The sequence below is a fragment of the Hemitrygon akajei genome, chromosome 5, assembly GCF_048418815.1.
Source record: "Hemitrygon akajei chromosome 5, sHemAka1.3, whole genome shotgun sequence".
In the NCBI taxonomy this organism is placed as follows: domain Eukaryota; kingdom Metazoa; phylum Chordata; class Chondrichthyes; order Myliobatiformes; family Dasyatidae; genus Hemitrygon; species Hemitrygon akajei.
In genome coordinates this window covers 39,266,192-39,292,014 of record NC_133128.1, presented here as the reverse complement: position 1 = coordinate 39,292,014, position 25,823 = coordinate 39,266,192, and the positions used below count along the sequence as shown (strand labels likewise).

The following is a 25,823-nucleotide window of genomic DNA, read 5'->3' as shown; positions in this document are numbered from 1 at the left end:
TTAAAAGATTTCAATGAGATCCCTCACTCATCCTTCTAAATTCCAGTGAGTACAGACCCAGAGCTATCAAATGTTCCTCATATGATAACCCTTTAATTCCTGGAATCATCCTTGTGAACCTTCTCTGAACCCTCTGCAATGCTAGCACATCATTTCTTAGTTTAGGATCCCAAAACTGTTCACAATACTCAAGGTGAGGCCTCACCAGTGCCTTATAAAGCCTCAGCATCATATCCTTGCTCTTATATTCTAGACCTCTTGAAATGGATGCATGTACATCAGGATGCTGTTCATTAACTATAGCTCAGCATTTAATACCATCATTCCCCCAATCCTTTACTTTATTGTCACCAAACAATTGATACTAGAGCGTATAATCATTGTAGCGATATTTGATTTTGCTCTTCGTGCTCCCTGAAGTACAAATCAAAGTAAATATAATAAAAATTTAAATTATAAATCATAATTAGAAAATAGAAAAGGGAAAGTAAGGTCCGGATATTTGGAAAGTACTGCCCAGATCCAGGTCAGGATCCGTTCAGCAGTCTTACACAGTTGGAAAGAAGCTGTTCCCAAATCCGGCCATACGAATTTTCAAGTTCCTGAACCTTCTCCCGGAGGGAAGAGGGACAAAAAGTGTGTTGGCTGGGTGGGTTGTGTCCTTGATTATCCTGGCAGCACTGCTTTGACAGTGTGCGGTGTAAAGGGAGTCCAAGGATGAAAGATTGGTTTGTGTGATGTGATGGGCTATATTCAGTGATTGAGAAGTTACAGAACCTGGGCCTCTGTACCTCCCTCTGCAATTGGATCCTCAATTTCCTAACCGGAAGACCACAATCTGTGCGGATTTGTGATAACATATCCTCCTTGCTGATGATCAACACTGGCGCAATTCAGGGTGTGTGCTTAGCCCACTGCTCGATTCTGTATACACATGACTGTGTGGCTAGGCATAGCTCAAATACCATTTACAAGTTTGTTTACAATACAGCCATTGTTAGTAGAATCACAGGTGGTGACGAGAGGGCGTACAGGAGTGAAATATGCCAACTACTGGAGTGGTACCGCAGCAACAACCTTGCACTCAATGTCAGTAAGACGAAAGAACTGATTGTGGACTTCAGGAAGGGTAAGACGAAGGATCACATACCAATCCTCATAGAGGGATCAGAAGTGGAGAGATTGAGCAGCTTCAAGTTCCTCGGTGTCAAGATCTTTGAGGATCTAACCTGGTCCCAACATATCAATATAGTCATAAAGCAGGCAAGACAGCAGCTATACTTTATTAGTAGTTTGAAGAGATTTGGCATGTCAACAAATACACTTAAAAACTTATAAAGTTGTACCGTGGAGAGCATTCTGACAGGCTGCATCACTGTCTGGTATGGAGGGGTTACTGCACAGGACTGAAAGAAGCTGCAGAAGGTTGTAAATCTAGTCAGTTCCATCTTGGGCATTAGCCTACAAAGTACCCAGGACATCTCCAGGGAGTGGTGTCTCAGAAAGGCAGCGTCCATTATTAAGGACCTCCAGCACCCAGGGCATGCCCTTTTTTCAGTATTACCATCAGGTAGGTACAGAAGCCTAAAGGCACATACTCTGCGATTCAGGAACAACTTCTTCCCCTCTGCCATCTGATTCCTAAATGGACATAGAATCTTTAGACACTACCTCACTTACTTTAAATATACAGTATTTCTGCTTTTGCATATTCTTTTAAATCTATTCAATATACATAATTGATTTACTTGTTTATTATATTTTATTTATTATTATTATTTTCTCTCTGCTAGATTATGCTTTGCATTGAACTGCTGCTGTTAAGTTAACAAATTTCACGTCACATGCCGGTGATAATAAACCTGATTCTGATTCTGGCATTGCATTTGCCTTCCCCACCATCGACTCAGCCTGCAAGTTAACCTTTAGGGTATTCTGCATAAGGACCCCAAGTCTCTTTGTGTCTTAGATTTTTGGATTTTCTCCCCATTTAGAAAATAGTCTACACAATTATTTCTTCTATCAAAATGTATGACCATGATTTTCCAACATTGTATTTCATTTGCCCATTCTCCTGATCTTCTGCAGCCTTCCTGTTTCCTTAACAGTACCTGCCCCTCCACCAGTGTTCATATGATCTGCAAAATTGACAACAAAGCCATCTATTCCATCATCTGAATTATAGGTATACAGCATAAAAAGAAGCGGTCCCAACACTAACCCCTGCGAAACACCACTAGTCACTGGCAGCCAACCAGAAAAGGGCCTTTTTATTCTAACTTGTTGCTTCTTACCAATCAGCCAATGGTCTAACCATGCTAATACTTCCTGTAATGCCATATTTCTAACCTTGTAAGCAGTCACATGTGTGGCATCTTGTCAAAGGCCTTCTGAAAATCCAAGTATACAACATCCTCTGCATCTCCTTTATCCATCGTACTTGTAATCCATTACCAACCAGATTTTCCCAATAGACCTGCATGTTAAAATCTCCCATGGCTATCACAACATTGCCCTTTTGATACGTCTTTTCTGGTTCCCATTGTAATCTGTAGTCCACATCCCAGCTACTGTTGGGAAGCCTGTATACAGCTGCCGTCAGGGTCCTTTTAGCCTTGAAGTTTCTTAGCTCAACCCACAAAGGTTCAACATCTTCTGATCCTATGTGACATCTTTCTAATGATTTGGTGCCATTCTTTACCAGCAGAACCACACCACCCTCTCGGCCTACCTTTCTATCCCTGTGATACAACGTGTAGCTTTGGACATTCAGCTCCCAACTACAACTAACTTTCAGCAGTGATGGCCACAACATCATACCCAATAATATGTAATAGTGAAACAAGAACATCCACCTTCTTCCTTATATTGTGTGCGTTGAGATATAACACTTTGAGTAGTGTAGTTACTATCCTTTTTGATTCTGCATTCCTAATGCACTGATACTCATCCTGCTGGCTGCAATTTTTTCCTATTATCTGCCTGCCCTTTCTGACGTCCTTGACTGCATGCTATCTTCGGTCCTATCCTGGAGTCCCTCCACTCTGCTTCCCATCTCCCTGCCAAATTAGTTTAAACCCTCCCAACAGCTCTAACAAACCTGCCCGCAAGAATGTTGGTCCCCCCTCCCCTCAGGTTCATGAGCAACCTGTCCCTTTTGTACTGGTATACCTCACCCAGAGGAGATCCCACTATTCTAAGAACCTGAAGCTCTGCGCCTGCACCAGCTTCTCAACCACACAGTTATCTGCCAAATCATCCTGTTTCTACCATTGCTGGCACCCTGTAATAGTCGATGGGAACTTTAGCAGATATGTTCATGAAATTGCACATAGTTACTAGTAGGGTTGTGCAAGTGGGAGGTTACAATTTTCCTGGTACTGACTAGGTCACTCAAAAGTGCAAAGGGCCTAGATGGGGTGGGATTTATGTGGTGCATTTAAGTCAGTTTCCTCATGCAATACTGTATGTGGAAATACCTACTTGGGAAAAAGCAATATTGGATCTCCTTAGGAAATTGTTTTGTCCAAGTAACTGAAGTGGTATTTGGGCAGCACTTTGTGTCCAGTGTCCACAATTCTATTAATTTTAAAATAGTAATAGAAAAATAAAGAACAGGTCCACAGATTAATGTCCTGAACTGGAGCAGAGCCAGCTTTGAGGGTATAAGGTAGAGTCTAACCTGGGTTGACTGGCACCTCTATTTAAAGATAGATAGATAGATAGATAGATACTTTATTCATCCCCATGGGGAAATTCAACTTTTTTTCCAATGTCCCATACACTTGTTGTAGCAAAACTAATTACATAAAAAAATAAAGGCAAACAGACAAATTGACAAGTGGAAGGCTTTTTAAATGGTCATATCAAGAGTCCAGGGTCTGCATGTTCCTGTTAGGCTGGATAGTAGACATACCAAATTCATTGAACCATGGCTGTGGAGAGATAACGAGGCTTTCATCAAGAATTGTACATGGCTTTTAGGCAGCTGGGGACAAGTGAATCTTCCAATGAAAATAAAAAGCTTAAGCGGGAAATTAGGAGGCAAGTAAAAAGGGTATGAGATGGAATTGGCAGGTAGGGTTAAAGATAATCCTAAGAGGTTCTTCAATATTAACATAACTAGAGCATTCTGAAGACCTGCTTTCTAGGCTACCCACTGGGAATGAGTTTCTCTGAACCGCCTAGGGGAAAGTCCCTGAACTCAACGGGTAGCGAGTGCCCACCCGTAAGGGGCGAGTAGCTGTGCATACAACCCAATGCTCGCTCGCAATTGACGCTAAGACGTCCCCAGACTGAGTGCGTGAGAACGCACCAGCACTTGTCACAGCCAATAGTTACGCAGGTAATGTACCGAGCATGCGTACATCAACAAGACGGGGCTCATTCTCAGGATGCTTCACACTTTAAAAAATAAATTAATTAATTTAAAAAAATATTAACGTAACTGTGACCAGGGAGAGACTAAGTCTTCTGAAAGACAATCAGGGCTGCTTATGTGCAGAGCCACAGGAGATGGCCAAGATTTTTTAATATTTGTTTCTCCTCTGTGTTTATGAAAGAATATATCATGGATGCCAAAGACTTCGAAGTATTGAAGTCTTGGAACATATGCATATTATGGGGAAGGAGATATTTGCAGCCTTGAAGGACATTAATGTGGGCAAATCCCCACGACTTAATGGGAGACCAGGGATGGAATTGTGGAGGCTTTTGTAGAGATATTTACTTCATTCTTAGCAGCTGGTGAAGTTCCAGAAGACTGGAGGATGGCTAATTATGTTCTGTTGTTGAGGGAGCTATAAGCTATTGAGCCTGACTTTAGTTGTAGGGAAGTTATTGGATGGAGTTCTCAAGGACAAGATCTACAATGACTTGGATAGTTAAGGCCTGAAGTAGTGTTCGTGCTTTCATTGTCCATTCAGAAATCTGATGGCAGAGTAGAAGAAGTTATTCCTGTATCATTGAGTGTATGCTTTCAGGCTCCTAGAGCGCCTCCTTGATGGTAGCATAGAGAAGAGGGCAAATGGAAGATGACTGAATGATCGGTCCCTTAATGAGAGTGGCAAATAATTGATGAAAAGAGGCAAAGTACTCTTGTATTTGTAGGGTGTATATGTGATATAGGTTGGTAGTATTGTAGTTGCAAAGATAAGATGAAATATACCTTTGGAAATATGATAACGTGGATAATTTTAGAGTTGAGAGTACTAGAAATCAGTGCGTACGGATAGGTGAGGAAAACTTAGCACAGGACAATTCTGCAAGATTAGCAATCTGTTAAACCTTTTTTCCTTCTGTCTTTATTTCTGATTTGGCCCATCTATCATTTCCATTTTGGATTAGTTTAAGGCCAAGTGTGAATAATGTTTTTGATAGGTTAGAGGTTGACTAGGAAGTGAGTGCTAATAGCAACAGCGTGTTCAACAAGTTAGATAAGTGCTTCAGATGTAGAAGGGTACGATAGAATTCAAGTCCGATTATGTTGTTGGGAGTATAAGCACGCTCTATTAGTGCAATATAGAAATCAAAATTGGGATCTTGGCTTTTGTTCCGTTTGAATATGAAGTAATAACATCTGATTCGACCTGAGTAAACATTGAGGTTAAGAGGATGGAAAACTTATCTATTCATTTCACAAGTTCTTCTTCTGTTCAACTAAGAGCCCTGCCTCACCCATTTGGGTACCAGGTGGAATGCTCTGAGAATACAGGCGTGGTCCGGTATTAGTGATGGAAAAAGTCGTGCATTTTCCTTCCAAGGGCTATGAGTGAGATTGTGTTCATAAATTGGCATTGCATTGAGTGGAAGTTGCAACAAACTTGTTTGGGATAGGCATTGAATGCTGAAGCAATAACCTCTTATTACACAATATTTTGTAACATCGTTCTTTAGCATTGTTTCTGTAAATTTATTATTGAGCTTTTGCAAAAAGAAAGAAAAAGCATAATTGTTTTGACCAAAACCACAGTAAAAGAACTTGTGAAAGATTGAGAGGTTGTGCTGGTCATTCTTGATGTTCTAAGTATCGTTTGTAAATGTAGAATTTGAGAGTACATGATGGTGAAAATTGAAGAGAAATGTATTTCTGTTATAACTATTTTGTAAACTATTGTGGTGGCCAAACCATTGATTTTTTTTTGTAATACAGTGCAGCTGGAGGATAGCTTTAAGTGTGGTTATTGTGTATAATTCCTTCCAATTCATTAATTTGCTTATTTATGAACAGCTAAATATTTTAAAAAACAAGTTAGATCTGTTGACAGACAGGAAACAGTAAATGTGTTGACTGTGTTGCACTGCCTACATTATGATTGTGGTGAAGAGATAACTGTCTACGCATTTTAAAGGCCACATTCACACAACTGAGGCCACAGAAGAGAAAGGAAGTGAGACTGAAATATTTGTCCAAAGAGTTACCCTCAAGAGAATAGATGTAAAATAAATGTCTTAATGCTTTTTAAAATTGTAAATACATATTTGGTCCTGCCTTCACAAAGAAGGATATAATAAACCACAAGTACTGAGGGAGGCACATGGGATCATGTGAGAGGGAGGAATTAAATAAAATCCACAATTAGTTGGGAAATGGTCTCAGGTAAATTAAATGGATTATGGACCAATCATTTCCCAGGTCCTATTTTCCAGAGAACTAAAGGAAGTGGCCCAAAAAAATAGTGAATGGTGGCCATTTTCTGACATTTTTTGGGCACTTGAACAGTCCTACAATGGGAGGGTACTTCATGTAAGCTCACTTTATTAAAATTTTAAAAAGCAGGCAGGGAGTAACAGAATTATAGACCAGTTTTACATTAATAGTGTGGAAAAGATTACGGCCTTGATAAAAGGCATAATAACAGAATGATTGGAGAAGAGTGATGTGACCAGACAAAATCAACATTTCCAAAAGTGAAATTATGTTTGGCAAGTACAGGTTCCCCCGGTATCCGAAGGTAAAGCGTTCCTATGAAACCTTTCGTAAGCCGAAATGTCTTAAAGTGAAGAAGCAATTACCATTAATTTATATGGGGAAAATTTTTGAGCGTTTCCAGACCCAAAAAATAACCTACCAAATCAAACCAAATAGCACATAAAACCTAAAATAACACAGACATGTAGTAAAAACAGGAATGATATGATAAATATACTGCCTATATAAAATAGAAATATTGTATGTGCAGTGTAGTTTCACTTATCAAAATTGGGAAAATAGCGAGCCAAAATCAATGTGGAGGAAAAAAATCGGCACATACACACCTACGCATGTACATGCACACACGCACAACTGCCCGCACAAGGCTTCACGGTCATGGTAGTCTTTCTCGGGGTAAACACACATATAAAGTGGGCGTCTTTTTTTCGTAAATGCGAAAATCCTCTTTGGTTAGCAAAAATAGGTACTAATGTAGGTCTTTCGTAACAGCAAGCTGTCGTAAAGCGAACGTTCAAAAAACGGGGGCCACCTGTATATTGAAATATTTTGAAAATGCATTTAGCAGAATAGATGAGGGGGAACAAATAGGCATGGTATATTTGGACTTGCAGAAAACATTCTATAAGGTGTCATGTAAGAGATTAGCAATGAAAATTAAAACACTTAGGTTTGATGGTATGGTACTAATGTGTATAGAGAAACTGTAAATTCACAGGAAATGGGGAACAAGCAGGTTGCTTTCTCTGAGGAAACAGAGAAGAGTGGAGTCACCACAGGGATCTGTGCTTGGATCCCAGCTATTCATAACATATATTAGCATGAATTAAATGTAATATCTCCAAATATGCAAAGGTCACAAAGCTGGATGGAAGAGTGAGCAACCAGGAGAATGCTGAGAAGCTCCAGAGTGATTTGGACTGGTTGAGGGAATGCGCCACTCCCTGAACCTGTCTAAATCATAGTGGATAAATGTGAGGTTATCTACTTTGGTGTTAATAAATATTAAATAAAACAGATGAATTCAGTTTTTATTGATTCTGAGAACTAAGATGTTGTAGTCATAACAGAAACATGGGTGAGAGAAGGGCAGAACTGGTAGGATACAGAAACTACAGTTTGACAGAGGTGGAGGTAAGTAAGGAGGGAGAGGAGTAGCCATTTTGATATGAGGGGGTGGACCAGCAGTACTGTATGTAATTAGTTTTATCGTTGTAAAGATACAGCTCGGAACAGACCCTTCTGACCCAACGAGCCACACTGCTCAGTGCCCCACCTACTTAACACTTACCTAATCACAGGACAATTTACAATGACCAATTAACCTACTAACCGATACTTTGGACTGTGGGAGGAAATCTGAGCACCTGGAGGAAACCCATGTGGAGAACATTCAAACTCTACAGACAGTGCTGGAATTGAACTCCAAACAGATCTTTAAAACAAATAAACCCCATGGCCATTTAAAGCTTTCCAATTGTATTCACTTTCTGATCAGTATAGGCAAGGTCATGGTATTGTTTTGAGTGACTGTCCTTTGGAATGAAATTTTCTGCAAAATGTATTGTTAATAGACTGCAACTTTGAATGCTATGTATTAAGGTTTTTCTCAAAACAACATATTAGGACAAACGTTTTAATGCCTTGTTGAATGTTTAGTGTCAGAAGAGTTGCTTTTTTGCTGCTTGTTAAATAATTGAATGTTCCACTGCATAATTGAAAATTGGTGCAAAGCAGCTAGGTAGCTTCAGAATAGTGAATGTGATTAGCTTGTAAATTTGATTTATGATAAAATCAGCTAATAAAATCGTATGTTCTAATGTAGGTATGCAAGAAAATATGATGGATGACCTTTAGTTTCATCACTTTGTAACTGAAAAAACAAATAGCTTGTCTGGAACTGCTTCAATGCAACAGTAGCAACAAAATTGAATGTAACAAGTGCTCTGAGAATTAGGGTGATTTGGGTATTTTCAGTTACTATTTATAACATTTCACATCCACTATGTTAACTTCTGTGTTTACTTTTAAACCCTTGTTCAAACTGAACAATTGGGAGATTTCAATAATTGGACTTTTGAAGCAAAACTTCCAGTGATTCTGAAAATACTTTGAATTAGTAAGAAAAGGTCTTGCTTCACCAATTACCTGCTATCCACTGGGTGAGTAGTATCTCATTGTTGGTGGTAATGGTCATATTTGCATTCTAGTAAAAGAATAATATAGTATGTGACTGAAAATAAGAGGCACTTTTCCAGTAAATCGGTGTCTCAGCTGCAATTGGAGGAATTATTAGGAAGCTTGCCTTAATAATGCCAGAAGTTAGACAAGCTATGGTTTAAGTTTTATAATCCTTTCGTGACTTTGGAATTTCCTCTGGTATAACAATTAGCCGTAATCAAATGTTTCCATTTGCACCATATTTGAAAGCTCAACTGTAACATAAGGTATGATCTATTTATCCCTGTCCTTCGTTACTGATAATGAATTGAAGTTTTAGAAAATGGGATACATTTGACTCTTCAAGACTTCTTAAGAAGAAATAGAACTTCTTTTGTATAGATACAGATGCTTTCTAAGTAGGTTGAACACTGGCTTTATCATTAAAGAAAACTAATTTGTTATGTTTTCCTCAATTTATTGAGTTGGTGCTATCTTGTTCTTGTGTAGAAGTATATGTGAGGAAAAGTTTATTAAATATGCAAGTTTAAAGCCACTGTTACCAAAACTGTGAATGCATCGTAATAGATCCACTTGGTATTTATTACAATTTTGTTCCTATTTTTCTATGTCAACGACCTAACAACATGCTTTCTAGGCTACCAATGATGTACAAACACAGACTTGAAGGATTTTTTTTATTGTATCCGAACAACAAACAAATGTATACAGAAAAAAAGACTGCTGATTATCCTTTTGTAACTTTTTGCCTTTCATTTTAAAACAACACACACACAAAATGCTGGATGAACTCAGCAGGCCAGGCAGCAAGAATGCTGAAGAGTCTCGGCCCGAAATGTCAGCTGTACTCTTTTCCATGGATGCTGCCTGGCCTGCTGAGTTCTTCCAGCATTTTGTGTCTGTTACTTGGATATCCATCATCTGCAAGTTTCTTGTTTATGATTTTAAAGCAACAGTTTGACAGCATGGGTGCATGGTTAAATGCACTAATGTTCTTCAGAGGATTTAGTTTCAAGTTTAGTTGCAAGGGTTAGGAAGCCATTCATCAGGGCATTGCTTCATTGAATATACGGAACTGAATGTCAACAATACCACTGTCATTAACCACTTTTTCCCTATTCCTGACAACTAGGGTATTTGGATCAGTTTGAAAAATTAAGAGTTTATTAAAACTAGGTATTAAGTGAAGGGCTTTTAACTTGCCCCATTTAGCCAAAGGTGGTATCTGATCCACTGAGTCCTTTCCTCCTTCCAGTATTTTGTAGAACCCAGCAACTGTAGCATCTTGTGTCTCAAAGCACTTTCTGTAAGGGTCAATGCACATTATGTGTTCTAAGTTAAAGGTCTAACTTCATGCAGGGAGAGTTTGGTTTGTAGAATAAGCATTGCATGTCTTGGGTCATTCTGTCAAAAGTTTTCTCGTATATGATGCACAAGAAGATCAGCTGAAATTGTGACATTGTGTGTATATATCAGAATGTATTTTAAGAAAAGCAGAATTTTTTATGACTACACCTTTTCATGTTCTGCATAACATAATTTAGAGAAAATTGTTTAGTATACTTAAGTTGAAATTGTTGGTTGAGTTGAATAGACAGATAGATACTTTATTGATCCCAAAGGAAATTACAGTGTCACAGTTGCATTACAAGTGCACAGATATAAATATTAGAAGAGAAGTAGAAGGAATAAAACATATTACCATGAACAGTCTTTAACAGGAAGGGGTCATCACTTCCCCAGCTATAGATTGACTCATTATAGAGCCTAATGGTTGAGGAGTAAGAATGACCTCATGTAGCGCTCTTTGGAGCAGCACAGTTGACCTCATATATAGTGTTCTGTAGAACTGTGCAATATTGGAGCAGACAATATTGCTATTATCAGTGGTTAATTATTTTTTTAAAAGTCTCAAGTCTTATTTTAATAATTTGTTCTATATTAAAGTAAGACTTGTATCTGAAAAACATGCCATGAATTAAATTATTCTGATAGAAGATCAACCTTAACTGAAGAAACTTAAAATCATGTTAAGGCATTTTAGTGAAAGGTGAAATGGATTAGTTTGCTAATTTTAGAGTTTGAACATATTGGAAATTGCTCAGCAGAAAACTTTTAGATGCTGGGAAAGATCATCCCAAAGATAAAGTGTTGAAGTTCAGTCTTTTGCTCTTTCATGACAAGTGCATGAGAGTGCTCATGATGCATAATGTAGTATATTTACTTGGCTGGTAATGATTTCAAAAGCATTTTGTAAACTGTGCCAACCATATTATCCATTAACTTTCCAAGCTAGAAAATGCTAATATATCTTCTAAAACTTGATACTATGACTTTGAAGCAGGAACACATACTCCACATTTGTGCACTGCATGGTTCCATTTTTATTTAAAGGATTTTAAAGAAAACTGTGAGCTTGTTTTGAGTTCCAAGAATTTAGTCCACAGAACATAGTTTTTTGTTAGTGCTTGACTCGCTCAGAAAGCATGCACTGGTATCCACTGCCATGCAGTGTATACCTGGATACTATTTAAATAGCTTTTGACTGTTCTTGCAGATTAGTTGTGTATTAGCAGACAGGACTGTGGTGTAAAAAAAACAAAAGAAAATCTCCAGATGCTGGAAATCCAAGCAACACACATAAAATGCTGGAGGAACTCAGCAGACCAGGCAGCATCTATGGAAAAGAGTAAACAGTTGACATTTCAGGTCGAGACCCTTCATCAGGACTATGATACTTGCTTTGTTAGTACCTCTGGGCATCTACCTGAGCAGGCTGCTTGACTAACCGTTCTCTCACCAATGATGCACTGTGGCTGCAATTTGCAGGACAGGACACTGTTGCTCAACAGGTTCTAACCAGAGTGAACAGTTTTAAAATAGTGTTAGTTGCATGTGCTTGTGTTCAAAAATTAATGATTTTTGTCACTTATAGTTGGCTAGAAATGAGCAGTAAGATAACTTGGCACTGTTTTGCTCACTGTGGTTTCAGGCATTTAGGCTTGGAGATACCAGGAATGATTAGGAGTTAAAATGAAACAATTTTACTACTTCAACAAATTAGAAACTATGAAGAATTTTAAGGTATCAGCAATCATCTTGAATGTTTCACTGAAAATTAAGATTTGGAGTTTGCAGTCATCAATAAAAATGTATGAATGCAGTCCTTTATCTGCACTGGGTGGCACCACTGATATTGTTCATTTACTGTCAATGGAAAGAAAATGATAGCATACACTGGATGAATTCTTACGTCCATAAATATTCAGAACTAATACAGCTCTACTCTGTTACTGTAGCAGCTAGTGTTCTAATTTGTTCTGTATTTCATTTAAATACATAATTTGTTATGTAGTTTGTCTTTTTTATAATTTTCTAGCTATTTTCATAACACTTCAACTAATTGGGGTAGCTGCTTAATTGGGTCAAAATGTGCTGGGATGATGTGTCCCAATTAACTGGAATCCACTGTATGTAGGGTTGGTGGTTGCCCATAACGTCTGCCGTTGACAGGAAACTTGTGCAGGCGAGTTTTTAAGGTGGAAAAGTCATTGCATTGGGCAATTCCACTCTCTTGACCTCGGAAGTCCGGGTCAGTAGTACAAATGAATATCACAAATTGGGGTCTTCCTTGGTTGCAGAGGATGACCATGGCATCTTCTGTGCCTGGTTATGCCCTTTGGTCGCCACGGAGCATTGCAGTATCACCCTCCAGGCCATTGGATCTTACTGTTGCTCTCATCTGCTTAGTCTGCTGGAGCTTGCTTCGCATGCTAAGAATGGCATGTCTCTATCTCACTGGGATATGAGGCTGCCGGCTCCCCTCACCTGGTTTAGCTTGCCTGTTGAAGCAGCGAGCCAAAGTGTGGCTGCTGTCGCATTCAAACAGAAAATTGGTGCTACAGCTGAGAGGTGAGTGTCAATTGGGAACTGAAGTTGAGTGAACTGCCCTGAAATGGACACAACAAACCTCTTCACCAAAGGTGCTATCCCTCTCTGGACACCCCAAACACAGATATATTAATTTATATATCTGTGCTGCTGGACCAGTCAATATTCCTGGCAGAGTGCTCAGAGGATGTACAGACCAGCTGGCAGATGTTCTCACTGACATCTTCAGCATCTCCCTGAGCAGCACCGTTGTTCCAACATGCTTCAAGGCCGTCACCATCGTCCCCGTGCCGAAGAAGTTTTCAGTGTCCTGCCTCAATGACTACTGTCCTGTTGCACTCACATCCATCACCATGAAGTGTTTCGAGAGGCTCGTCATGAGGCACATAAAGACACTGCCCCCCTCACTGGACCCCCTGCAGTTCGCATATCATCCCAACCACTCAACAGACGACGCCATCGCCACCACCCTCCACCTGGCCCTCACCCACCTGGACAAAAAAGATATATACATTTGAATGCTGTTCATAGACTTCAGTTCAGCATTCAACACAATCATTCCTCAGCACTTGATTGGAAAGTTGAAACTGCTGGGCCTGAACACCTCCCTCTGCAACTGGATCCTAGACTTCCTGACTGGGAGATCTCAGTCAGTCCGGATCAGGAGCAGCATCTCCTACACCATCACACTGAGCACGGGGCCCCCCAAGGCTGTGTGCTCAGTCCACTGCTGTTCACTCTGCTGACCCACGACTGTGCAGCAGTACACAGCTCAAATCACATCATCAAGTTTGCCGATGACATGACCGTGATGGGTGTCATCAACAAGAACGACGAGTCAGCTTACAGAGAGGAGGTGCAGCAGCTGACAGACTGGTGCAGAGCCAACAACCTGTCTCTGAATGTGAACAAAACAAAAGAGATGGTTGTTGACTTCAGGAGAGCACAGAGCGACCACTCTCCGCTGAACATTGATGGCTCCACCGTTGAGCTGGTTAAGAGCACCAAATTTCTTGGTGTTCACCTGGTGGAGAATCTCACTTGATCCCTCAACACCAGCTCCATAGCCAAGAAAGCCCAGCAGCATCTCTGCTTTCTGTGAAGGCTGAGAAAAGTCCATCTCCCTCCCCCCATCCTCACCCCATTCTACAGAAGATGTATCGAGAGCATCCTGAGCAGCTGCATCACTGCCTGGTTCAGGAATTGCACCTTCTCGGATCGCAAGACACTGCAGCAGATAGTGAGGTCAGCTGAGAAGATCATTGGGGTCTCTCTCCCCGCTATTACAGGCATTTACACCAAACGCTGCACCCGCAAAGCTAACATAATTGTGAAGGACCACATGCACCCCTCACACAAACTCTTCTCCCTCCTGCCATCTGGCAAAAGGTACCAAAACATTCGGGCTCTCACGACCAGACTGTGCAACAGTTTCTTCCCCCAAGCCATCAGACTCCATAATACTCAGAGTCTAGACTGATAGCTACATCATTTATTATTATATTGTAATTTGTCCTCTACTGTGCCTATTGTTTATTAATTATTGTACTGTTTTGTGCACTTTATGTAGTCCTGTGCAGGTCTGTAGTCTAGTGCAGTTTTTATGATACAACACGCACAAAATGCTGGTGGAACACAGCAGGCCAGGCAGCATCTATAAGGAGAAGCACTGTCGACATTTCGGGCCAAGACCCAATGTCGACAGTGCTTCTCCTTATAGATGCTGCCTGGCCTGCTGTGTTCCACCAGCATTTTGTGTGTGTTGTTTGAATTTCCAGCATCTGCAGATTTCCTCCTGTTTGCTCAGTTTTTATGTTGTTTTACATAGTCTAGTGTAGCTTTGTGCTGTCTCACATAGTCTAGTGTAGTTTTGTGTTATTTCATGTAGCACCAGGGTCCTGGAGGAACGTTGTTTCATTTTTACTGGGTACTGTACCAGCAGTCTATGGTCGAAATGACAATAAACTTGACTTATAGTTATATGTAATATATTTATTTGTGTGTGTGTGTATTTATAATATGTAACATTGTAATATAATACAAATTTATTTGGTAAAAATGTCAATTTAATGCAGAACATTTTATGATGGCTGAGGCCAGTTATGTTGTTACAGGGCAGGCAAAGGTTTTTGTGGCCAAATTGTGGTTTACAAAGCATTTGCATGTATCAGGAAACCAGGCTCGAGAGACCCATGGCCTGATTACATTGAGTTAATTTATTATGCAAAATTTTGAATTTTAGTTTTGAAATATAACAGATAATCGCACTCATGGTGTTGAGAAATTGGAGTATCTAACTTCCATGCATTTATATATCATATAGTGCAATATTGCAAAATGTAACCACATGAAAAATTTCCCATGATCGATTTCTTCTAATTAAATAAGCCTTCTAAGAGGTGAAATGAAAGAACATAGTCTTGTGTACACATTCTTTAGATAAATATTCACAATAAGGCATTATCTGTTTAAAATTTCATTTCCATTTAAAGTACTATCTAAACAGTGACTACAACAACCTGAGTAATTTGCTTTGTAATTATTGGGAAGTGAAGGCGGCACTTAAGCAACTATGATTTGGGAAGTATTAATGTACAAATTTATTCTAAGAAACACTTTGTAAAAGTAACCACTTGTTCTGTAATTTAAAAAGGTCTCCAAGTCCTTTACCAGTATCCCAAATTTGATAATTCACTGAATTGTGGGTCGTGACCCCTGATGCAGTGTGGAGAATAATTTTAATAAATCCTCTTATACAAGAGTTCCCAACCTGGGGTCCACTAGATGTTCTTTCTGGCTGAGTTAATACTGCCTGGAGAAATTGCTCCACAAAACCTCTATTGCTTGTAGTTTCACATCACACTTATAAACATGTTGATTATAAATCTGCCTCATAGACAGATTTTGAGCAAGTTTTCCCTTTATAGACTAATTTTGTACTGCGATTAAATTGTATTACATTAAGAAGTCTACTTCCAATGCGAAGTACAAGAATGTGACCCTTGAAAATCCTTGAAAATTATTTTAGAAATTATGTTATTTCTGGAAGATGCTTCTTATAACAATTGTCTTCCAGTAGCCAATGTCTGCATTTTCTTACAGAAAAGTAATTTGAGGTGTGTGATATTTAGCTGTAGTGTGTGTGTTGTCACAAGGATTATGATGAAGGGCATGAAGCCTTCTCGTGCTTTCTTAGCCCCTTATTATTTCAAGGACTGGAATTATTCATTACTCAACAAGCACATCTGCCACATGGGCAATTGTAATGCAGTTTTTTTTCCCTGTGTATTCATTTCTCTTTTGGGAGGATATAGCACTATTTTGTCAAAATTTTACTACATTCTATTTGATTTAAGACCTTTGGTTTTGCCACTTCAACACATATTAAACATCATACAGAATTAAAATGCTGAATGTATTGTAAAGTTATTTCCATTTCTCATTTTGATTAAATACACTCTGTACATACTGATGAGTTATTCAACAGCTGCCAATTTGACACAGCCTTGTATTGTAGACTGAAGTTTCTGCAGTCCTGTCAAACTTTATCAGATTCTGTTCATATACATTGAATATAAAATATACAGGATATATATATTTTTTTGTTTGTCTTCAAGTAGCACTTGCTCTATTTATACAAAACAGTAAAAATGATTAACTGAGTCAAAGGGCACCTTTACATTGGTCCCCTGAACAAGAAAAATTTAAAAAAAGTGAACACAGACTAATTGGTGTGTATGTTGGTTCACTTCATGCATTTAAACAAGATCTCTTTTATAATCGAACACAGAAGGTTTTCTGGCATCTGCCAAAACCTATTTTTTGTAAGACATCTTCAATGTTTACTTTTTTGTTTTCAAGTTGCATTGGTCTTCAATTAAAGTAGTGAGATCAGAGCGCTTGCTTGGGTTTAAAAATCACAGACACACTTGTTGAAATGTATCACATTATTTTCTTAAAATAAAGTTGTCACACATCATTCTCAATTTCTTGATGTATCAATATTTTAGGCCTTCAACCTGAAACATTAACTCCGTTTCTCTTATCACAAATGCTGTGTGATCTGTTGACTGTTTCCAGCACTTTCCATTTTTATTTCAGTTTTCCAGCATCTGCAATTTTGATTTTTACCTAACTTTTTAGGGTTGAATGGTTTCTCTCTGTGAAAGCAAGATTGTTGTGACCTTACCCATTAAAATTAAAGAGATGCTGACTGCCAATTTCTATTCAATAAATAATTAGAAATTAAACTTCTAATTTAAAGATTCTGAATGTCTTTGTAATTTGTCCTGATGTTCCATAGCTTGATTTAATGTTAAAATATTTCAATAATGATGATTGTGTATTCCCTGATTGTTTTAAAAAAACTTCTTTTTAACCTTTTTACCTCGAGGTGCTTCAAATGCCCTGTTGTTTCAGGACAATATATTTTAAATATTTCTCCATATCCCTGATCCATCCCTTGCATCAGTTAAGCAAATTGAAAACATGTTAAGGACAAACATTTCAAATATCAATAAGCTTCAAAGCAAATCCTATTAATTGAATAAAAATCGATTATGTTCTACCTCCCAAACTCCCTTTCATCCATTCCTTTCCGTTTGAAGAAATTAACTTGATGTTCTTGCATTAGGTTCATTCTGAGGACAACTCCTGGGAAATTGCAGCAAGAATGTGCACAGTGTTGGATTCCAGTATTGGGTCACCATTGGGGAATTGCCAGTGAAGCTTAACGAGCAAATTCAGAACTTTCTCATTTACACATCATTCCCAAGCTAGGTTACATTACTGTTGAGAATTTTTGGCAGTTCAGTGGTAAACTACCACGATTTGAAATTTTCCAAGAATAGCCCATTATGGATATTTCTATGTCTGGAAATGAGATGAATCATCTTTTTAATAAGTATCTAGTAATTTAAACATTGGCATTGTGGTTTAAAGCTTTTGCTTTATCTGGTATGACATTTTTAAAGTCTGTTTGGATGATCTCTGCTTTGCCTAGACTGGTCAAGGTTGCAAATTCTGCAATTTAGTGCCATCTGATATCCTCATCCTATGTTATTGTTGGAAGTATTTCACTGTAAAAATGGTTGGCCTTCAGAGAATTTTGTATTGTGAAGAACAGTCTCCTGGTCTGTTGCAGTTTTGGAATTTAGTTCATTTGCTGACAGTACTTAAAAGCTGTAAAGCTCTTCTGCACACTCCAGAGCGTTGGATGAAATGTAGAGTTGGATTGGAATATTTAGCATTCTGATGTGTGGCTTTTTTTCCCTAGGAGAAATCTGACAAAGTTGTCGCTGATCTTCAGCCACATGCTTGCGGAAATCAAAGCCATATTCCCTTTTGGACATTTTCAAGGTGACATCTTTCGCATCACTAAAGCAGATGCTGCAGAATTCTGGAAACGTGCCTTTGATGACAAGTAAGTATGACTTCAAAGCCTTTTCTAAACAACTAGTTTCTTAAATGGCTGGGAAGAATGGATTTTGTGACAGTCACATTCAAGTGTACTTGTGAAGGTACACTTATTGGCTAATAAACTGTCCAGTTCTTTGTAATATTTTTCTGAAAAAATATGATGTTACCAATATCCCACACACAGTTGTGCCGAATTTTTAGAAAAAAACATTGTGGCATGCATTAAGTACTGTTTTTTATGTGGCCAACAGAGCAAAAGTGTCTGCTGTTGCATATGTAGATTTCTTCAGTTTGTTTAGATTATTTTCTCTGGTTTGACCTTTACGGCTACTTTTAAGTTCACTTTTGGTTGCTTCATTACTGCAACAGTTGATGTACTAAATAATCTAAAACAAAATGCCATTTGATCTCCATCTAACGGAAATTTAGAGGATGAACATTAAAGACCATTACTAATTTTGCTACATGACTTCTGTTGAATTAATTTTAAGCTTCTAAACATACTGAAGGAAATTTTCTTACATCTTTTCAAATTATTTGTGCAATAAGGATGTAATCTCATGCTTCCTAAAATGCTTAGAAAATGTAAAAATAGTTTTGAAGTATAGTTCCTCACCATACTATCCCATTTTCCTGAAAAACATTTTTATTCTGTTTTTACTGTCTTGGAATCTGTAGGTTTGGTATGTTTGAAAACAATTTTGCATTACTATTAAATTCTAAATACATCTGTCATGAAGAAATCATTCTAAAACTCATGAAACAAATAACTTAAAGAAATTTAAGCAACACATACAAAATGCTGGGGGAGCTCAGCAGGCCAGGCAGTATCTACGGAAAAGAGTAAACAGTTGACGTTTCAATCTGAGACCTTTCATTAGGGTTTGATTCTATGCTACCTGATTCCTGAATCCTGATGAAGGGTATCCTATTGTGTGGTGATGGATTGATTGCCACTCAAGCCTAATTTAGCAGGACATTAGATTTGAATTTTAGTATGTATGGAATGATAGGAGCAAATTATTCAGAGTGTTTTTGAATATTCTAATTATTTCTATCTTTGTTCCTTTTTAATTTATTTGCAGAAAATAAACACATGGTCAATATTATGGCTGAGTTTTAGAATTGAACCCATGTTTGTTTTATGAAAGCATCTGTAACATTCTAAGTATATTTTTTGGTGGAGAAATTACTAAATAATAAATAAAAATTCCTAGTTTTGTTACTTTGGTATAGTTACTCATTAGTGTCTATGTAGACCATTTAAAGTTTTGTGGCAGGTCAAGAATATTTGTGGTGCAAAATTTTAATGTAGTTATTAAAAATCTAAAATTATCTGATTTTTCTTTAATCATACTAATTCCTTCTCCATCATTAGTCCATAAAATGATCATAAAAACTAGATCTGCAATAAATGTAATTTCATGTAGTGCAGCAAACTGTTGGATCGATGACCCAGATTTTGCCTACCATCCTCTTTCAATGCAATCATCCCAAAAATCCTAGGAAGTGATTGATATAATCCATTTCATTTTTTGATCAGCTTTAATTTATGAATGATGTTCCAATCCAGAGTAACAGAAAGCTATTGCTTTATTTTCACTTGCCATATGCATCTTGATTGATCTCAATACCTTTCTTGACTCTGCTGCTATGTTCATTCTGAACAACATTCAGTGCTAGATGAGGAGAATTTCTACCAGCTAACTATTGGGAACACTGAAGCAGTCATCTTGGATTATGTCATCTATGATTCCAGCCCTCTCTTCGGAGATGGTCTGAAAGCGAATAAGGCTTCTGAAACTAAACAACACTGTTCAGACCTACAGTGTCATATCTGATCCTGAATTGTTTTTCTGTATCATTTACACATAGAGAAATGCTGTCTGATTCTATCCCTATATTTGCTGCTGAAACTTGCACCAAAATCATTTTACCTGTAAGCTTGACTACTACCAATAGGCTTCCCTCATGCTCTCCTTGATAAAATTGAAGGCTCACAAAGTTATTTTGCCCATTTCCTAGCAATTTTTTGTCGGCTTCTAGATAAACAATAGATTCACCCTTCTATCTCAATAATCTTTCCCAGTGCTATAACTCTCCAAGGTAACTGTAGCTCAGTGTTGGATTTTTGATCACCTCTCAATTTAATCATTCAATCATGAGCAGTTTTGTCTTCAATGTATGAGTCCATAACTCAGGATAGATTGGGTGAATTCTCCGTCCTGCAGGTGATGGAGGCCAGGTCTTTACACTCAGTTAATATCAGATAAATATTGAAAGATTGTGGAATTGAACTTTAGTGGAAACCGACACCAAAGATGAGTTGAGGCCAGTATAGATCAGCCATTATCATACTGAATGACATGGCAAGCTTGAGGGGCATGGTGGTCTACTCCTGCACCTATTTTCTTGAGTTCTTATGGTCTTACTCTGTAAGCCTCCCTAATCTATTTCTTATTTTTATGATTCTCCATAAAGCTCGAACCAATTTTTGAGTTTCCTCTTTACTGATCTTAGAATGTAAAATGGAACTTATTTGTAACCCTCCTGTGAATTATTTCAAACAATTTAACTTCATTCCTCAAAATGAACTAAGTGAGCAGCCCTGAAATATTCTAATGTGGCTTGATATCAACATTTGTTTTACAACATTTTTATAAAGATACAGGATGTTTAACCACATTGAATATCATTTGATGTTTTAAAGTTACACTTGGTGAAATTACCAAGCTAAAGAAAGAGGATTATTTTTCCCCCATTAGAAAAGAGGAAGCTTTTAAATGTGTTTTTGTTGATGGATTCTTAGAAAACATTTAGTTCACTTCAAACCAAAGGGAATTCTGTAGTCACCACCAGCCATTGCCAACCTCCTGTTGTGCATCATCTTGCTCCTGCATTACCACTCTTTGTGCATCTACAGATGGATAAATGTAAAAATAGTGTGTGCACTTAAATCTAGCTGAACTGAAAAGAAATTCTGTTTATGAGATTGAGTAATATTATTGAATTTAAGTTCATATCATTTCTGGCCTAACCCGTTTCACTCCCATTTACCATTTCTGTATTTTATACAATCTATTTTTTGTCGAGTGAAAGTACCATCACGGAAGTCCATTTGAGAGGGATTCAGATTAATGGAAATTTGAATGAATTGTTTGCAATAGGATATTTATGCAAACCTAGTGATAGAGTAATTAAAATTATAATAATGTCTCAATATAAAATGGAGCGGAATCACTGGACATCAAAATACTTACACAGGAAGTACCGATAAATGTTTGAGGTTGTATTCTGTGTAAGCCTAAAATAGACAAATTATGATAAGTGACGTTTAGTGCATGACCTTAATATTCTTAGTGTTGGGCATTTGAGGGACTAAGTTAATGACACTAAAGAATACAGTCATTTTGTGCTGTCACAATATTTGAAGCTGTAACCTTTCGTTGTCACATATATATTGAAAGACGTCAGTTTTTGTAGGTATCCTCTGATGTGGTATGTCAGCAAGTTACCAACTGGTTTCCTGTTTGTCAAGCATCTAGGATGGTGTCTGATAGATCATTAATATTGAAGACGTATGCTTCATTGCCATTTTCCTAGGCTTGTCCAATCTTGGAAATATAAGATGTAACTTTTCATTTTCCTTTCTGAGTAAATTTAAATAATAAAATTAAGCATCTTCACTGACTAAAGTTCTTGTTAATTACATTCTTTACATTGTATCTTTATTTTCATTTATTAATTTTGTTTTACTTTGTTATTTCAATCATCCCTTTATCATCTCAGCAATTTAGTAATGCTAAGTAGATATAGACACACTACATGTGAAAAACAATATACAGGCATCTTCCTAGATTCTATTTGAAAATATATTAAAAGCTAGGAGAGGTGGAAATTTTAGGATGCCATGCTATGGTGTGAAAAAAAAATGTTTCATGGCTTGGCAGATATTTTAATTGTGTAAGATTGGATGCAAGGAATATTTCCAAAAACCTTTAAGTATGAAACATTTTTTATGCACAATGTAGTACAATTTAAATTTTTTCATGCATGTCCTTGGAAGGTGATGCATTTGCCTGTATCCAGTGCGTACTTTATCTTCAGAAAGTAGCAAATATTTTGCACTGCACATTTATTGCAACTTTTTAATCTTTTTATGACCTAATTTGTAATGTTTATAATGACCAGCAGTCAACAGAGTGGTCACATTTGTGGTTTGTGGTTTGAAGAGCAACAATAATGGGCAATGTGATTTAAAATGACTTTATTACATATTTTGTTCCAGTAATCAAATGTGGATTCTTCCAAACCTTTTGGCTTCCTGGATTATAATGGAGTATATGATATTTTGGTGTTTCAGTGTGATCAACTACTAGATTATTACTAGAATTTATTTGTAAAGGAGGTTTAAGCATGCTGCTTTATGGCTTCATCAAGAATTTTTTAAAAACATGCAAGCAATGTAAACTACCTTGAAAATGCTATAGGGAGAAGTATGTACATGAGACAAGATTAGTAATGTCATGATTTGTTTTATTAGAATTCTGTTGAAAAATTACAATTGCAAATGTCAGAAATTTGTTATAAATACAGAAAATGCTGAAAGCCCTCAGTAGGTTGGGCTACATCTGTGAAAGGGAAGCAGATCTAACATTTGGGTCTGGTTCATCAGAATTTGGAAATATTTGAATATAGTTTTTTTGATTGCATTTAAGTGGAATTTAATCCACAAATATGAAGAAATGTACTTAAAAACAGCAAATAAAGCAAGGGAATATATATTCAGTAATATGTTAATAAGGGATGTAGAGGGACAAGAAGGCTGAGTATATCCCCACTGCTCCTTTTAGGTAGCAGTTGAAGTGATTGAGGAACACAGAAAAGGTGCCTATATCACTTGAGACTTTAATGCAAAGTAAATGGCACAAAATTGTATAAATTTCTGGCCATTGCACCTCTGGAAGGATGTGATAGCAGAATAGTGGGTGGCGAGGAAAACTGAGGATTGACTTCTTTAATTATGAAGAGGGATCTTCTGCTAGGCTGGTTCTTTTGGACTTGTAGGAGATTGGTGAAAGAAAGGGTATAGGTGTGTGAAAGAAAGGACATATATCTCTTCACAGAAATGATTAGACTTAGGTTAATTGGTAGAAGAGCTAGAATGGATGGAAAAAGAGTTACTAAGTGAAGTAGTAGGAGCCTGGAAATGGACATCTGAAAGTGTGGAGGGAGAAACTCATTATGGCATTTAAAGAAAGTACATGGCTAAACCCTGAAAGCTGGGAAATACTAAGTCGCTTCTTTTACATGGATTTCATTGTCAAATTACCTTGTTTTCATGTAGTGAGTTTCTGTAATTCTGTAAAATCTAACGAAATGTTAATAATTCCTTTGGATTGGTAAACTACAGAACATCAAACTGTAGTTCATGTAGCAAAAGTTAAGTTGAATAGGGATTTGCATTTAAATGTGTGATGTTCAGTATGCTAACCCTTTTCAATTTTAAATGTTGTATGATTTCCTTCTAAAGATGTTATGGTTTGATTGGTGTCCTCAAGATCAATTCATATAGTCCTTGTAAAGGTTACTAAGGTTATTCTTAAACTACAGGACTTTGACTATGTCCAAAGTCTCTAAGTTATGAATTCTGATGGTTTATTCAGAAGTTGTCTTGGGAAATCAATGTAAAATTATTGTACAAGTTAACAGTGTCAGTTACAGCTTTATAGAAATATATGTCAATTTTGTTGTATTGTAATTGACAACTACTAAATAAGGACGTGGGAGTGTAATACTTGGGGCAGTGAAATTCAATTTTGTTATGTTTTTTCACAACCTATGTGAAAGATTTATTGTGTTAATTTGTGTAATAAAGCAAGTTAAACTCTGACCATTTTTTCATTATTTTGCATTTTTTACTGAATAGTTCTTTGATTCTGTGCATTTTTCATTTGGAGTAGGAACAGTCTTGGAAAAGTTAACATAGATGAGGTATTCTGTAAATCTGGCTTCTTATGCATTCCCCATCTTGATCAGTCTCACGTTAATGGCCATATTGTCTGTATCCTGGGCCCAAGGGCCCTGGAATCCCCTACAATGTTATCCATCTGTTTCTTCCTCTAAGATGGTTCTTTAAAATTATCCCTCTGATCAAACTTGATTAGCTGTCTTTGTATACCCCAGTGGAAGTGGTTATCAAATTTATTTGATAAAGCTCCTTTTAGCTACCGTGGATCTTTCTGATATGTTGAAAGCACTATTTAAACCCACATGCTTGGTTTGTTTAATATGACCTTTTGACCCTCAAATACCATTATTTCTAGCCAATGTTATGAAAAATTATACATGCTAATTTTAAATGATTATGAAGTTTTTAGAAAATGGGAAGGCCGTTCCCTGTCATTGCTAGAATTGATTTATTTTGAATTAATTGTTGATTTGTTTTTAATAGTTTTTTGTTTGTACTTGAATAAAAGATATTTGGTATGAGCGAAGTTATTCCCAGGATAAATGGACAATAAGTCTGAAAAAAGGCAGGCTACGTTAATAATAGTGATGTTTGCTCTGTATTTAATGCACATTACTGTGATTTTTAAAGCATAAATAATGAAGAATAGTTACAGGATTTTCCTTCTTTCAGGACCATTGTACCTTGGAAAGTCTTTAGACAGTGCCTTCATGAAGTTCATTCTATCAGCTCTGGTTTGGAAGCCATGGCTCTAAAGTCTACAATTGATTTAACCTGCAATGATTACATTTCAATCTTTGAATTTGATATCTTTACCAGGCTATTTCAGGTAAGTTAATGACTATTAAAATAAATATGTTAATTACACATTTCTGTGTTTTAATTTGGCATTTCACCTGCTCTGCTAATTTATTCCATTTGTTAAAAGTATATTATTTTGAGTAATTCTAGCTAGTCTAAGCTTTCCAAAGAAGATCAAACTAAGCTGTGTTATGAACAAGCTGTAAATTCTAATAGGCTAAATAAAATCCAGGTAGTTATAGATTTTTTTTCAATTGTTGCATGGCTAGAATGAATACTTTAAAACGGGTTGATTGAGGGTGGCAAGATCATAGGTGTTGGATGAAGATTGTAGATGTGTACAAACTTATTATGCAAGTCCTTTGAATGGGGAGTCTTGTTAACAGTTTTCCTGCAACTTGGAACTCAATGACAGTAGCTGGTATCTAAGTATGTGTTAGCTAAAATCCTTTGAACTAGAAGATTGTTACAGTTCCTTATAGTTTTGCATACTCGTAAGGAATTTCTGAAAACGGAGCTATTAGGGTGCTCAGAAAGAAAAGATTTTGGTAGCTTTGGAACAGTATGGTATTTAGATTGACAAACTTGTTTGCCACATTTTCAAAATAGTTCTGGAGTTAAGAGAGCATA

At 37.2% G+C, this 25,823-nt stretch overlaps 1 protein-coding gene across 5 annotated transcripts in view; it reads left to right on the top strand.

The window, feature by feature from the left end:
* cblb (Cbl proto-oncogene B, E3 ubiquitin protein ligase) overlaps positions 1 to 25,823 on the top strand; it is a 154,887-nt gene that overhangs the window by 63,880 nt on the left and 65,184 nt on the right. For all 5 annotated transcript variants that reach the window (XM_073045278.1, XM_073045277.1, XM_073045276.1 and 2 more), the window contains exons 2-3: positions 18,279 to 18,425; positions 25,065 to 25,221. In XM_073045278.1, the coding sequence (XP_072901379.1) occupies positions 18,279 to 18,425; positions 25,065 to 25,221 (304 nt within the window). The remainder of the gene's footprint in view (positions 1 to 18,278; positions 18,426 to 25,064; positions 25,222 to 25,823) is intronic.